Below are 14,462 nucleotides of genomic sequence, written 5' to 3'. Positions count from 1 at the left end.
CCAGCTATCAGATGAGCAACCCAGACAGCGACTGCGTAATTAGAAAATGACAAAATAGTTGTTTGAAATGCACAGGACAGAGGTGCAACGCCACTGCTGGTGCTTGGCTGCAGTCCCAACTTCCTGCCTGAAGTGATGCTGTGTGCTTGCACCACACAGGGCCAGTCAAACACACTGAGAAGGCAATGTGGCCAGGGTTTTTCAGCTGAATCTCTTGCCTGAGCACTGACACCCCGTAGAGCAGTCAGCCTCCCTCGAGTCATCCTCCCCATAGTCACGAGGCTCTTCCCTCGGTTGACTTCACCCAGCACGTCACGATGCCCACACACACACACAGCCACAGCCTGCTCAGTTTAGAGGGCAAAAAATTTGGGAGGGGTTGCTGGGTGTGTGTAAGCTGCAAAGATGTCAGGAGGAATCATTTTTATGATTCTGCTCCATGGCACTCAGCTGGACCATAAATGGTGCCCAGATGTCGGCGTTAAAAGGCAGCAAAGCTTCAGCCTTCTGTAAAACACCTCTCACCTTTCTTGGCGCATTTGTTTGGATTTGTGAAAGCCAAGGTAGAGAAATGACTTATGTTTAGCATAATTTAAAACTACACAGCTCCTTATGCAACCTTATTATCTTATGATCATAAAAGTGGAGCTTAAAATCATCCCTGGCCTCCGCGTGTATGTGGTGAGCATCTCCTTCCCTCTGCAGAGCAGAGGAAGCACAGCCCATTTGTCATCCATTTTATCTCTGGCATTTTCTACATTTACATGTGTATTTATCATCCCAACACCCCAGCAGGAGCACGGCAGGAGCACGGTGATTATTCTGAGTGTGCTGCTTGCAAACAGCACTGTGGGTTATCCTCTCCCTGCTGAAAACCTGCAGCTCCAAGGCACAAGAAGGGTAAGTGCCAGACACATGGGGGGGCCAAAGGAAGAACCACAAACAGGAGCCAGAAAACTGGGATAAACTGGGATTAGGGCACCTCCAGCTCCCATTTCGACCCATCTCACCACATGCACAAGCTTTAGGAAAGACAAAACCTTGCCACATCTGTAAATCCACAGTGCAGAATGAGCACGCTGCCTTGTGGAGGCACCTCCAACAGCCACCACAACCTCATTTTGGGTGCAATAAGGGTGCTTCTGTGCCCGTGAATACTCCTTTTATAGCTGTACAAAGTGTTACACCAAAGGCATTTTCATTTCCCTGTCTCTGGTGGGAACAGTACCTTTTAAAGGCACTAAGTCTGGTTTAATACTGCAGGCTTGAAAACCAGCCCTGACTATGCAGGGAGCTCAGAGTCTGTTTTCATACAGCTGCTGCAGAGTTCTGCATTGCAAGTTCATTTGCTACTGTAAGGCTCATCAATAAAAGTAAATAAATGGATTATTTCTATCTCTATCAAATCTACCCTAGTACAAAAGATCATGGCAGAGACAGCAAAGTTCTGGCAATTCAACACTAAAACATGAAAGGGCAGAGCAGAGCTAAATTGTGCTATGAAATGCAATTTGATTTTGCATAAATTGGGTTTTGCAGCACACTGTGCCTGGAGCAGGCAGCGAGGTCCCTGCAGGAGCAGCAGCTGCTGGGAGCCGTGGCCGGTTTGGGACGCGCAGCCCCGTTCCCCATTTGATGGAGGGGCTTCTCATCCCTTCTCTGTGGATGGACCAGCGGCTCTGGGGAGGATTCACCCATCTCCCTTCACAGGCCAGAAGCTGCCAGATGAGGCATTATAGCCCGGGGGTCGCCAGGCTACACAGACACACACAGCTCTTCCCTTCTGCCTTTGCCCAGGGGTCTGGGAGAGGAGTCCCCTCACCAGCTGCAGGAGCTCAGCACCCACCATGGCCCTGGAACTGCTCCCACTTTACACCACGATTCAAGCTGATCCAGCAGTCTAAAACACTCCACTTGTGAGGGCACTCTTCCTGTCTCCTGTCATCAGGTTCAAATCAACTATCTCTGCAGCTTCCCTCAGGCTGTGCTAGCATATAATCTCATTTCCCTATTCCCCATATATCCCTTCATCAATCCTTGCTCTCTCCTGTGCTGGCAGCTTTATGGTTTTGGGCAGTTTAGCTTTCCTCTCCTGCTCCTCTTTCTCTGTGACCTCTTCTCCAGCCAAAGGCCAGGGACCCCCACCCTGGGGAGCACACGCTGCACCAAGCACCACCAGAGACACAGTGCGAGATGAAGGAAGGAACTGTGGCAGCCCAAATGGCTGCAGCTTCTCTTAGGTTGAATTTAATTCTTTTTCAGAAGGCCATTTGTTGGGTTTTAATCCTTTTAGCATACTCTGTGTTGATTTTTTTTTTGTGCTGGCAGTTTCTTAATTAAATTGCCACGCAACACGCAGTCACATGATTATACCAATTTTATTATCTGTATTGGCCCTACTTGTAATCTCATCAAAAGAGAGAAAGTTATTTTGGCTGGCCCAGTTGTCCAAATCTTGTACAGAAACCCAGTTCCATGGTGCTGCAGCCCCTTTCCCGAGCATGCTGTGCCCAGGAGCTGTGCCAAGCCGGACGGCTCCGGCTGCCCGCACGGGACCCCCGGCACTGCCGTGCCTGGCCCTGTGCTTGCTTCCTCCTGGAAACTTCCTCCTCTTTCCCACGCCCACAGGGTCAGCAGTGACAGTGCACAGCATGTGGCCAGCACACTCCAAGCACCCACTTGTGAATTACTGGACCTGCTGACCTAAACTACATCATTCTGGAATTTGTAATCGCTGCCTAACAACCTTCCAAGTTTCTACTGGAATGGAACCAATCTATTTCTTCCTCTATGATATAACAACATCCTCTGCGTTTTTTAAATAGACAGGAGAAGTATTTTCAGCAAATGCCTTCCCTTTTCTGCCTCTACTACCCACACAACAAACATTGTCAAGATCCCTGTGGTTCGCTGCAGAGCTGAACTCCCCGGCTGTTATTCCAGACACTGCTGGATGCCAATGTCCTTTTTCTCCCTTTGTAATTTTTGAAAAGCCTCATTTATAATTTATGGTCATTTCTATCAACTTCCCCTTTTCCTCCATGAGTTAATTTTTTAAAAAGTGTCTACTCATGCTTTTGCCTTCCTGGGCACACAGAAATGTGTCTGCAATTCCCAAGTGCTCAGCTGAATTTGCACCCCCATCAAACTGGCTGCTCCAAAGCAAAGAGAGGCACATTACTGGTTTGGACATTGATTTGTTTACACATTAAGGCAACTACTGAGGATCTATTCAGCCAAACAACCTCTAGCTCCACTTCCTTATATCTGCTTATTCCATATATCATTCCTCCTGGATGGCCAGGCTGACTCCAAGTGGGGATCCTGAGCATGAATTTTCTGTCTCAGGAATCACCATTTTAGCTGTGATCTTTACCTTTACTGCTTCCTATATTGGTTTTGACTGTAGTCAAAGTATCTCTTGTCCAACACACTGCAGGGTACCCTGTGGAGAGGAAATAACTCTCCTTAGAGGCTGGTGCCAGAGCAGCATGGCAGGAGCAGCTGGGCTCAGCACCTGGCTCACACGGTGCTGCCACCCACAGACCTGTCCCCCACACCTGGGGCCACCACGGGCACCTGCTCCTCCCTAAACCCACTGCAAGTCCCTCCTTACACCGCCCTCTCACATTCCTTCTGCAGGTGGATCTTACATCTACACTAATGCAACCATGCCTTTACTTCTCCGTTGCTATTATGGGATTCTTCCAGGCAATGTACCTCCCTGAGCAACCTGATTGAGCTGAAGGCATCCCTGCTCTTGGCAGAGGTTGGACTAGACCTTTAAAGGTCCCTTCCAACCCAACCCATTCCAGTATTCTGTAAACATGCCAAGGGAAAGGGGATGCAGGGACAGAGTGAGCAGGCTGGAAACTTCTGAAATGTGCTCCACGCAGCAAGCTAAATTCTTGCTGCTCACCTGCAGCTCCAGTCCCTCGTCTCGAGCCACGCTGCTCTTGGGGGCTGACGTTCGACGCGTGGGTGAACATCACCGCTGGCACAGCCCCCCCTCCCAGCACCAGCAGGCAACAGGAGAGTTAACACAAACACAAGTCTGCCGTGCACACGAGCTGCCCAGCCCCAGCCCCAGAGCAGCAGCAGCAGCAGCGCTGCTGTTCCCGTTCCATCCCCACCGTGCAGAACGAGTCCCCGCGGCAGCGCGTCAGTGCCAGTCACTCGCGAGCGCCCGACAGCCCCGAGCGCACGGGGGCGGCTCTGTCACAACACACCACGAGAGCTGCAGACTGCTTCCAAACACCCAGAGCCCCAGTCCAAACACGGCTTGGGAGTTTAAATATTGAAGACAGGCGGGAGTGAATACCTGGAACAAAGAGGTGCCCTCCTGTGCAGCAGGATCAGCAAGGAAGGGCACGAGCTGCAGGAGCTTGTCTTGCAGGGACACCGGCCAGGGTGAGCCAGTGCAACCTTTCTTTGCTTTCATTCCATGTAGCTTTAATGTGACATCCCTTATGCCTCTCCACTGCTGCTAACCCTGGGGTCCCATTTTCCCAGTGTGTTTTACTGCTGCTCTGAAGGACCTTTAACTTCAGCTATTTTTAGACAGCAATGGGCCTCTGTGCAGAGGTACCTGGGAAGGGAGCTGTGCACAGGGCTTCATCTGCTCTGCTGTCGCTGCTGTTTAGCAATAGATTTTGACACTGGGAGTGCATTAAAAATAATGCTCAGCCATTAATGTTGACAACAGAGCAGTAACACAGAGCCTTGTAAAGTCCCATCCCATCTCCACTGGCTGCCAGAGCCCACCGTCATGCAGCAGCTGCTGCTGCCCAGTGTGCAGAGAGGAAGCACGAGCCTTGTGCCCAAAAACCCTGGCACCCACCTATCTCCCTCATATGCAATGGGTGGCCACGTTTTCCTCAACATATTTTAACTGGGGCTGTTACCACGACACAAACTGCCAAGGAATATCCGCAGCAGGCCTGCATGTGCACACAAAAAAGAACAGAGCAGCACCTTTGTCATCTCTGCAACACAAATATGCCCTCTTTAGCTTTTTCTCCTCAAGCCAAGGTTCTTCTGTCCAACACCAGCACGATCTGCAGGATAACAGTAATGTTTGATCAGCCACCAAAACCTGTAATCACCACAGCAGATTCCAGCAGTGGTGGGGAAGGACATGGCAACAAGAGGTAGGGTGTCCCCTCCTCCTTCATCCTCTGAAGGATTTACATGTCACTGCCAAACATGTCATGCCAAAGCAAGACAACATGGCAGGTGAGCAGCAACACTGGCAGAACATACAACAGAGATCATGGCCAGCAAATGTCACATTCCCTTCCATAATCACTGACATCAGCAGAACCTGACACACAACAGCCCTGTGCAGCCTTTATCTTCAGCTAAAGCACATCCTTTCCACTCCTCCATCCTGGAAATGCTTGCAGCATCTCACACAGGGAGCTGGGAGTAGAAACATAACATTCCAGCTCCTTGCTTTCTAGCACAGCATTTATTTTGTTAAATAGAGTATGTGCTCTTGCAGCACATTAATATTTCAGACACAGGATTGCCCTTCTGAGCACACACATCTTGATCCTTAAGGCACTAATGTGCCAATAGTAAACAATGTTTATTATTCCTTCAGACAAGCCATTGCTGCATGCTGTTTCCAGCCAAGGACAGCCCAACTGGAAGCAGATTAACCCCAGCACCACTCCAGCCCGTGCAGACAAGGAGCATTGATGAGGCTGTCGATATCGCTCGCCTGCTTCGCTCCGGAGACAGAGTGAGAAATTCCACAGCGCTCAGCTCGGAGAGGAGCCAAAGGGCACGCACTTGATTTGTTCTCCCTGGTTTCTTCTGCATTTGAATTTTAATACACTTTGCCTCTGCCCTCCCCTGCTGCTCCACCACAAGCATTCAAGCAGCATTCCCTCATCCCGTAAGGTGAGCTGACACTTGCACAGGCCCCTCCTGGGCTGCTCTTCCTCCAGACCTGGTATCTTCCTTCATTTTAACTGGAAAAACAAAGCACTCTCTGAACACCTGAAGCAATAAAGATTATGGAGAAAATGGAGAAGAGCATTACAGCAGCTTGAGGAGCAAATGTGGTGATGAATGTGCAGCTCAGAGTGAAATCTGAGAGCAACTTTGTATATGAGGCAATTTTCCTGCAGGATTTTCAAGGGGAAACATGAAAATAAATGGTAACATCTTCCTAATGGCTGTGAACATTTCTACATAGAGATGAGGACTCAGAGCTAACTAAGAAAGCTTAGCTCTCTTTGTTTTAGCTTTTTAATTTACAGAGCAGCTCACCAAAGTGATTAATACAACCTCTCTCAAAGACAGAGCTGGAAGAAGTGTTAAATTACAGGTAATCCAGAGGGAGTCCAGCACCAAAGAGGCTTCTGCTCCACAGGAAGGAAAGATGCAGAGATACAGAAAAGAAAAAAACTCATTTCTGCGGCACAGACTTTCAATGGCATTGCAGCAAGCGCAGCTCATTGCCGCCCCTTGGACCACAGTGGAACACGAGGTGTGAAACACCCTCAGGTGTGAAATGCCCTCCCGAACTGGCCATCACCCCGCGCCTGGCCACCTCCTGCCCGGCACAGCCAGCCACCACCTGCAGCACATGGATTCTTCACCAAACAGCCCCCTTGTTCCCTTCTGCTCCTCCCAGGGAGGAAAGGGGAGCCAGGCTAGCTCAGGGACACTTGGCACAGCACAGCAGCACAGCGAGTGCCACCCAGGGATTGTCTCGGCATCCGTACTTCGCTGCTTTATTCCAGAAACAGAGGTGGGAAGAGAGTTTTCTGATACTTCAGGGGACAAATTAAGACAGTAATTTGCTTTAAGAATTAAACTATGCAAATGCACACTCTTTCGGGCACCCACACCAAGCAGCAGGATTTGCCTCCTCTCTCTCTCTGTGCAGAAGCTGCCCAGCATCACCCCTGGCACCGCAGCATGCACCAGGCTCGTTAAGGCATCTCCTCATTTGGGAACGTCACTGCAATCAACATCCCCAGACTCAGCTCTGTCCTGGGGTGAACCCTCGAGAGCAGGGCAGGACCTGGCACTTTCACCAGGATGGGAAGGAGAGCCAGGGTGCATCAGACACATCAGACAAAGCCAGAAACACAGTTGCATGAAGCACATGTAATAAAGGCAGTATTTGCTGTATGTCAAGCTGGAAGCACAAAGTGCTGCAAACACTCTGATCCTTTTGTCATTTTTCCACTACGCTTGCCCTTGGAAATAATATCACTTAATACCGCGTGACTGACATAAAATCATTTTTTATTCCTGGCAAAGTAGCACAGAAGAAAAGTTATTGGTTGGTGATTTGGAGAAGGAGATGAGACAGCGATTGGAACTGAATTCCTGTTTGGCAAGATAAAAATGTCCCCCTTTCATAGGCTGCTTCCCTCTATTTTCTTACAGAGAAATGTCTTATTTTGCATGCACAGAGAGGCAAGATTCCAGTCGCTGGCACAAGGGCTGCAGAGCTCCCTTGACTGCGCTAGTGAGGCAGTGGATCAATTCCCTTTCTCTCCAGGCTCACTCAGGAAGGATAAGGGCTCTGCTGACCAAAACAAACCCAGATGGAGCCCTGGCACCCAGCATCCCCGGCTGCACCACCACCAAGGGTCCTCAGCACCCATGGGTAGCCAGGGTGGCGACCCCCAGGGCTCCTGGAAATGGATTTGCAGAAAATTCAGTCTTCTGAAGTTGATATTTCCCCTATGAAAATAATCAGTTTTTAACTATACAGCATTTTCTAAAAGTAAGAAGAAAAAAAAAAAAAGAAAGGTGTGAAAATTGTGACCAGCTACTTTATAATTAGAAAGAAACAGTGAATTTTACACTCCTGCTATTAACTAATGGCCTGCAGCAAGGGCTGGCAGCCTCAGGCAGGATGGAGCCCCCAACTCCACCTCCCCAGAAAACCTCAGGGCAGGTTCTCAGCCTCTCATGTGCCCGTGGGCTCTTGGGACCAGGGTGCCAGAAGGTTACCATGAGAATGAGCATCACACTCCGGAGTGCTGACCAGAACAGACGCCCCAAAGGGACAGAGAGCAGCAAAGTGTGGCACAGCCACAGGGCAGAGGCACTCCCAGCCTCTGGGCCACCGGAGGGGATCCTAACTAGTCTTTAGAGCTCACTCACTCCAAGCCTCTGCTCTGTGTTATGCAACCCACCAGCAAGGTTTGGGAATGACATTATTGTGCCAAACATCTACAGCGTCTGCTGGGATTTCACAGCGGATGACAAACGAGCACAACACCTCGCACTAAAATATACAACAGAAAACGGTGTTGTTTTCCACATTTCAAAAACATCTGCTATGAATTAATGATTCAGCTCATACCTACAATGACAGGCGCAGAGGAGACGAGATTGGCTGAGCACCCTGTGGCTCACCAGGAGCTGCTCCTGCCTCCTGCAGGCAAAATTTGGCATCTGCGGTGCCCAGCATCAAGATCTGGAAGGTGTCCCTAAAACTGCAGCCTTCCACTTCACAGAGTTGCCAGGGATCTCTGCTGCACACAGAGGGCAGCCAGAGGAGCAGTTACAGAAGAGCTCCTAAGAAATTCACCAAAACAGACATGTAAAGTGCCCTACAAGCAAACGTACATTCTTGTTCCCATTGTTAATTAATGCAGCACAGCATCCTCAGATCATGTACATTAAGCTTCCTGCACATTCTCCACTGGCCACACAATTGTCTCCCTCGTATATCAACTGCAAAACACTCGAGTCAAGCAAACGCTTGGGGTAACTTCATCTTCCAGGTCCCTGTGCACAAACTCTGCATCTGTTGGAACTCTGCAGACATTGGAGTCTCCGTGCAACCAAGAACAGAAGCAAAGCACACCTCCCGTGAGTGCAGGAGTCCCTCATCTCCCAGCTCATCACACAGAATCACAGAACCATTTAGGCTGGAGAAGACCTCCAAGACCACCAAAATCAGACCAAATTATTCCATATTATCCAAATACATGTATTATCTCTGTATTACATATTATGAATATACAGAGTTAATATAGTTTATTCTCTATATACAGACCATGTAATATAGATAATGCAGACATGCATCACTTCTGGAGTCCTCCAGGACAGGCTGGACCATCTCACATGGCCCCAGGGGAGGTCAGTCCCTCGTGCACAGCCACCACACAGTGACCCTGCACCTCTTCTGCATTGGAACCTGAGAATCTCTGTTCTCCCATCGGGTGAACACCAAAAGCCCATCAACCTGGCAGGATCTACACCCAGGCAGTGGGTTTCCTTCCCTGAAGGATTTTACAGCATCATATCCCTCCATAATTTCCTCCTTGTTTAATAGGAATGTATTTAAGTTTGTTTTGAAGATATGCAGTGCTGTTAATTGCTGTTCTAACATGTCTCTAATAATCCATCCTTTCTAATTATTCATTGCTCACTACCTCTTAAGTGCTTAAATACATTCACAAATTCTAATCTATTCTCTGCACAATCAGTGATTCCTACTCACCAAACCACAGCACATTTAATACAACCTGAGCTTGTTTTGCTGCACTCTTAATTGCTCTCCTTGCTAACTGTGTTTCCTTCAGCCCTGATCAAATTGCAGGCTGACTTGGCAAAAACAGAAGGAAAAGCCAGACATGCAGCAGACACCGCTGCAGTGACATCACTGACAGAGTAAGATGCCACCAGTAAAAACAGTTCTTCAAATGCTGAGTCTTGCAAGCAGAACTGCAACGGTGGCGTGACAGACCAAGAACATCCTACCTCGTAATGGGCCACGCGCTGGGACTCGGAGATCAGCTGAGCACTGCACACCTTGCAGTAACTTTCAGTGAACAATTCTTGGTCGATGTCAGAGGATTTCATCTGTGCATGACAGAGAGAAGAGACAAGAAGCAGAATCAGTTACAGAGAGCAGGCAGATGTGTCTGACGAGGCTCCTATAGAGCCAAGGGCAAGGCAACGCTTGAGCCAAGCAGTTCTTGTCACCGTGAGGGAATGAAACCAGTGTTGTTCAGGTGTAAATGTGACACACAGATGTTCCCCCAGATCCCCAGTCCCTCCCATTTGGAGTCCCCAGGTTTATGCACCAGCAGCCCACGTCAAGTGTTCATTCCTCGCCCCGGGCAGTTCCCAGGAGCTGCCGGGACCAGAGCGTGGCCCCTTGGCTGCTGCAGCAGGAGCAGTCAGACACAAGGGCCAGGTGTGCCCAAGCAACACCATCCTCAGAATGCCACACACAGAGCTCAGGTTCCACAGCACAGCCTGCCCCAACATCCACGTGTGAGCGACTTGTGAACGGCTGTTCCCCATCACCTTTCCTATCTAGAAACACCATGCACAGCACCAGCTCTGACAGAGATTGCTCATGGCTCAAAACACACTTGACCATTTGTTATACAACAATAAAAGAGCTTATAAAGACTTTTATAGAGAAGGCAAACAGCATCACAACCTGGAGGAAGGTGGTTTTAAGCTGAAAGAGCACTCTGTCATATTTCTCAATTTAGATGTGGAAGAGAATTGTTTGGATGATTTACTGGGCTGTGCTGTTCTCCAGCGGCTGTTTAAATATTTATGTGTTCCCCAGAACTTTCTACGAGGACACTTGCACCTTTAAAACCAGCTCTCTGAGTGCTCTGATTCACAGGAACACATCGCTCCTCTGTTCACAGCCTCCTCCTTGTGCCACGGCAGGTATACAGATCTCAACTCACAATCAAGGGGTGTATCAGAAAGGTTCAGGCTTAAAACAGACTGAACCCAAGCAGAGCCAGAAAGCAACAGAAGCAGCTACATAGAATATTTCAAACCAACCCCTATGCAAAGTAAGAGGGAAAAGAGAGGCTGCCTTCTCATTAATGCCAAGATAAAATCTATTAATTCACAATCATAACAAACCTGAGCATAATGAAGACTGATAATACAGGTTTTAGAGAGTTCATTCCACTGACAGGGAAGAAAAGTAACATGGAAATGAACAGGCGATGAGATCTCATTAGCAGACAAGGTCAGATGCAGAAAGGCTGGTCCCTGCCGGGCTGTGCAGCGGAGCTGGAGGTGGTTATGCCAAACCCCCAGTGTCCTGCCATCCCACGGTTATTGTGGTCCCTGCATATTTTATGAAAACAAGCAGCTGAGCTGACACCAGAGACTGCCAGCCTGAAGAGACCAGCCGGCCCCGAGTTCCAGGAAAAGGTTTGCTCAGGTGTTTGGTTTACCAGACAAAAACACTAATCTCAGAGCTCCTCTGCTGCTGCACTTGCTCTTGCTTTGATTCTGCAAAGACATTTGCTTGTTTTCTCTTGCTGTCTGCCTAGTTTTAATCCTCATTTGCTCTGTCCAGAGAGATGTTGCATTGAGAAACTTTCAAAGACACCAAAAGACCCTTTTAGGAATACAAGGAGTGTTGCAAAATTGCATCAAAGGCAAAACAAAGTGGGAGGAAGAAATCTCACTTAACTCCAACAGATTGACACAAAGCAAACCAAAGAATCTCATTAAACCTCAATCCAGCAACCAAGCCAGAGACAGGTAACACCACCTTCATTTGCACGCAGCCTGCAATGCTAGTACAAACCCTCATTGCAAAAATCAGAGTAAATCAAAAGCTTCTCAGCATTAGTTCAGCATTCTGTGCTCTGATAACAGAGCCTAAGTCTGTTTTTCTCAAATGGAATCGTCTGTCCTCCTTTATAGCAGCAGGGGCTGAACAGGCTTATCCAGGAACTGGATCTCAGGCATTTTCTCTAAGCAATAAGTTCTGATACAGGTGTGGGATGTGTTCTCCTCAATATCACAGGTTCAGCACCAGGAAAACACAGTGGTTCTGCTGATGTGACTGCTGTGCACCACGATTCACTTGTAAATATTTGAGTTACCTAATAAAAGTCTCTCTGGAATGGGAGACCCTCACATAACACATCAGAGCACAGTTACATGTGACAGAAGCTCCTGCTCCCAAATCCTGGTGTATCTTCCCCACCAGCAGAACCTGCCTGGCGTCACTTGAGCACCTCAGCGAGGCACAGCTGCCTCCACCCCACTCTCTGCAGAGGACAGCCTGGCACCGCGTTGCTTTGACCTCCCCAAGCAGCTCCTCGGATCCCAGGGCTGTCTCCAAACTGCCACGCTCCCACGGAACCACCAGTGGAAGGATGGGGGGACCCTTCTCTCCCAGGGCAGGTCAGGGACAGCTCTCTTTGCCTGGATGCACAGGTGAGCAGCAGCAGCTCCTGCTTACCTGAAAGCTCCCTGTGCCCCCAGGAAGCACAGCAAGCCTGGCATTGCCAAAGCCTGCAGGATGGCAGGGTCCCCTTGTCCAGGCACAGAAATGGAACTGGCTGTCCTCATGCCTGGGTTTCTGGCAGATGGTTTCAGTGTTGCTTTTTCCAGGCATTGCTTTCTCATGGTGATGAAAAGTACAGCAAGACAGAGCAGAGAGGGATGGGGATTAGGAAGAACAAAAGAACAAATGGAAGCAATACCTCCTTCATGCTTTTGCATGAATATATTAGGCTAAACTGCTATGAGGATTCAAGCATATGTAAGCTTGGCTACTTAAAATAATTAGAAAGCTCCGGTAACAATAACTGCTCTAGACAAAATTAAATTTTAACAGAAAATAATGGATTCACCTTAGCAAGGAAGATTTCCACACAAGCAATCCACTACCAGCACCCATTTATAGAAATCACCCTTGCAAAGTTGCCACTGAAACCAAGACAGCCCCAGAACAAGTTTAAATTCAAGCACCAGTCACTGACTTGAGGAAACGGACAATTACCTGTCCCACAGAGATGCAACAGAGGAACAAAACTCTCTTCCCCTCCTCAGCAGCTGCCAAAGGACGTCCGGCTAACACGCAGTGCAATGAATGCATGAACTGCATGAACATGCAGTGAAATGAATGCCCCTCTCCACCAGGCAGGTTTTAGAGCTGCCACAGTGCCCAGGGTGGCACCGGCTGGCCCTGCACACAGACCTCAGGGAAGGGCCGGGTATTTCCCGGGGATCTGCCCAGGAACCCCGTAACATGCAGGAACCAAACGTCTGCTTCCTACAAAGGGTGCTGCAGAGACGCCACAGCAAGGCTGGGCGACGGCTTCTCTGCGTAGCTGCAAGAGGCAGACTCTGGACATGAAACCCTGAAAAAGAGCACAGCTTTGTGCTGCAGGTGCCCAGCCTAAAACCAGCACTTCCTCCTCCCCAGAAAAGCTCCCTTTCCCATTTCTGTCTCATCTCAGATACACTTTGTGTTACCCTTCTGTGGGTTAATCCGAGCAGTGATTTATTAACTTCTTCTGCCTGCAAGTGTGATAAAGGGAGTTCATAAGCAATTAATATTTATGTATTTCTAATCACTTAATACCACTGTGGCTCTCTCCCTGCCCACACATGTCTAACTACTCCAGGACTGACCAGGCCTCAGCTGATCTCACCTCACAGCCCATTTGTCAAAATGCAGCAGGGAAGGGAGGGGTTTCCCTGGCACCAGCATGTCCCCAGCTGTGAGGGACGACATTCAAGGGCAGCCACAGGTGCTGAGCAGGGTGGGACATGTCCCTGAACACTCACAGATACTTTTCTTGCTGAGAATTGAAGAACTAACATGGGGTTCATGACCTTGTCACAAACTGTCATGCTGAGCAGAAGCAATTGGTCTGCACCTTGAGGTATAAATATCTGAAACTCCTAGTGTCCTCCTCCTCAAGTGGGTCATGAGGGGCCTCTCCCAAAAATGACAGACACAAAAACCACAGGTTTATTGTGGCCTCCTGTGCCCCACTCCAGTGCCATGTCCCCTCCCTGCTCCAGATCCATGGCCTCTGCACACGCCAGCTCAGCACCTCCAGGAATGGCTCAGTGTGTCACAGGAGACCTCGTCTGCAGCACCTCGTGCCACATGGCTGCAATTCTTCTCAGCAGTTTCAGTGACTGTAACAGCTCAGTGAAAAATCAATTCCATCAGACTGACGCCAGGTTTTGGCAATGTCCAGAAAGGTGCTAACTAAGCTGCACTAAATTTTGGAGGACAGCAACCCACAACTGACATCAGAGACATATGCAAAGCCAAATTCCTTTCTAAGGAAATACTTTGCACCAGCTGAATCCTTCCAGGTGGGGTCACATGCTAAATGTGTCCCTGTCAGACAGGAGAGTGGTGGAAGTGCCCTGGAATTCCTGTATACATTCATTTTTCTATTGCCCAATCAAGGACAAGGAGTGCCATAGGAAATACAGGGTTCAGCAACTTGGTTTTCTCCAGTCGAGAGGAAAAAAAATGTGGTCTCTTATCTGAGTTACTCTTGAAGGCCTATAATCACTTTTTCCAAAATTAAAAGCCTCCAAAATCTCCACAGTGGAGCACATTCGTGAGCATGTGCACGAATGCCTAATGCAAACAACAAGCCAAAAATTAAATGTCCTGATTTTCATGTTATGAATTATTTGTGGCTTTTGCTGCTGTCACTCTCTCATGG

At 48.8% G+C, this 14,462-nt stretch overlaps 1 protein-coding gene across 1 annotated transcript in view; it reads right to left on the bottom strand.

Annotated features, from left to right (window-relative positions):
- The window catches only part of ZMAT4 (zinc finger matrin-type 4), a 46,613-nt gene that overhangs the window by 21,986 nt on the left and 10,165 nt on the right, over positions 1 to 14,462 (bottom strand). Inside the window, exon 2 of the mRNA XM_054000878.1 lies at positions 9,745 to 9,846. Within this exon, the coding sequence (XP_053856853.1) occupies positions 9,745 to 9,846 (102 nt within the window). The remainder of the gene's footprint in view (positions 1 to 9,744; positions 9,847 to 14,462) is intronic.

Source organism: Vidua macroura, chromosome 28 (genome assembly GCF_024509145.1).
Source record: "Vidua macroura isolate BioBank_ID:100142 chromosome 28, ASM2450914v1, whole genome shotgun sequence".
In the NCBI taxonomy this organism is placed as follows: Eukaryota; Metazoa; Chordata; class Aves; order Passeriformes; family Viduidae; genus Vidua; species Vidua macroura.
This window is presented reverse-complemented; position numbering and strand designations above follow the sequence as displayed.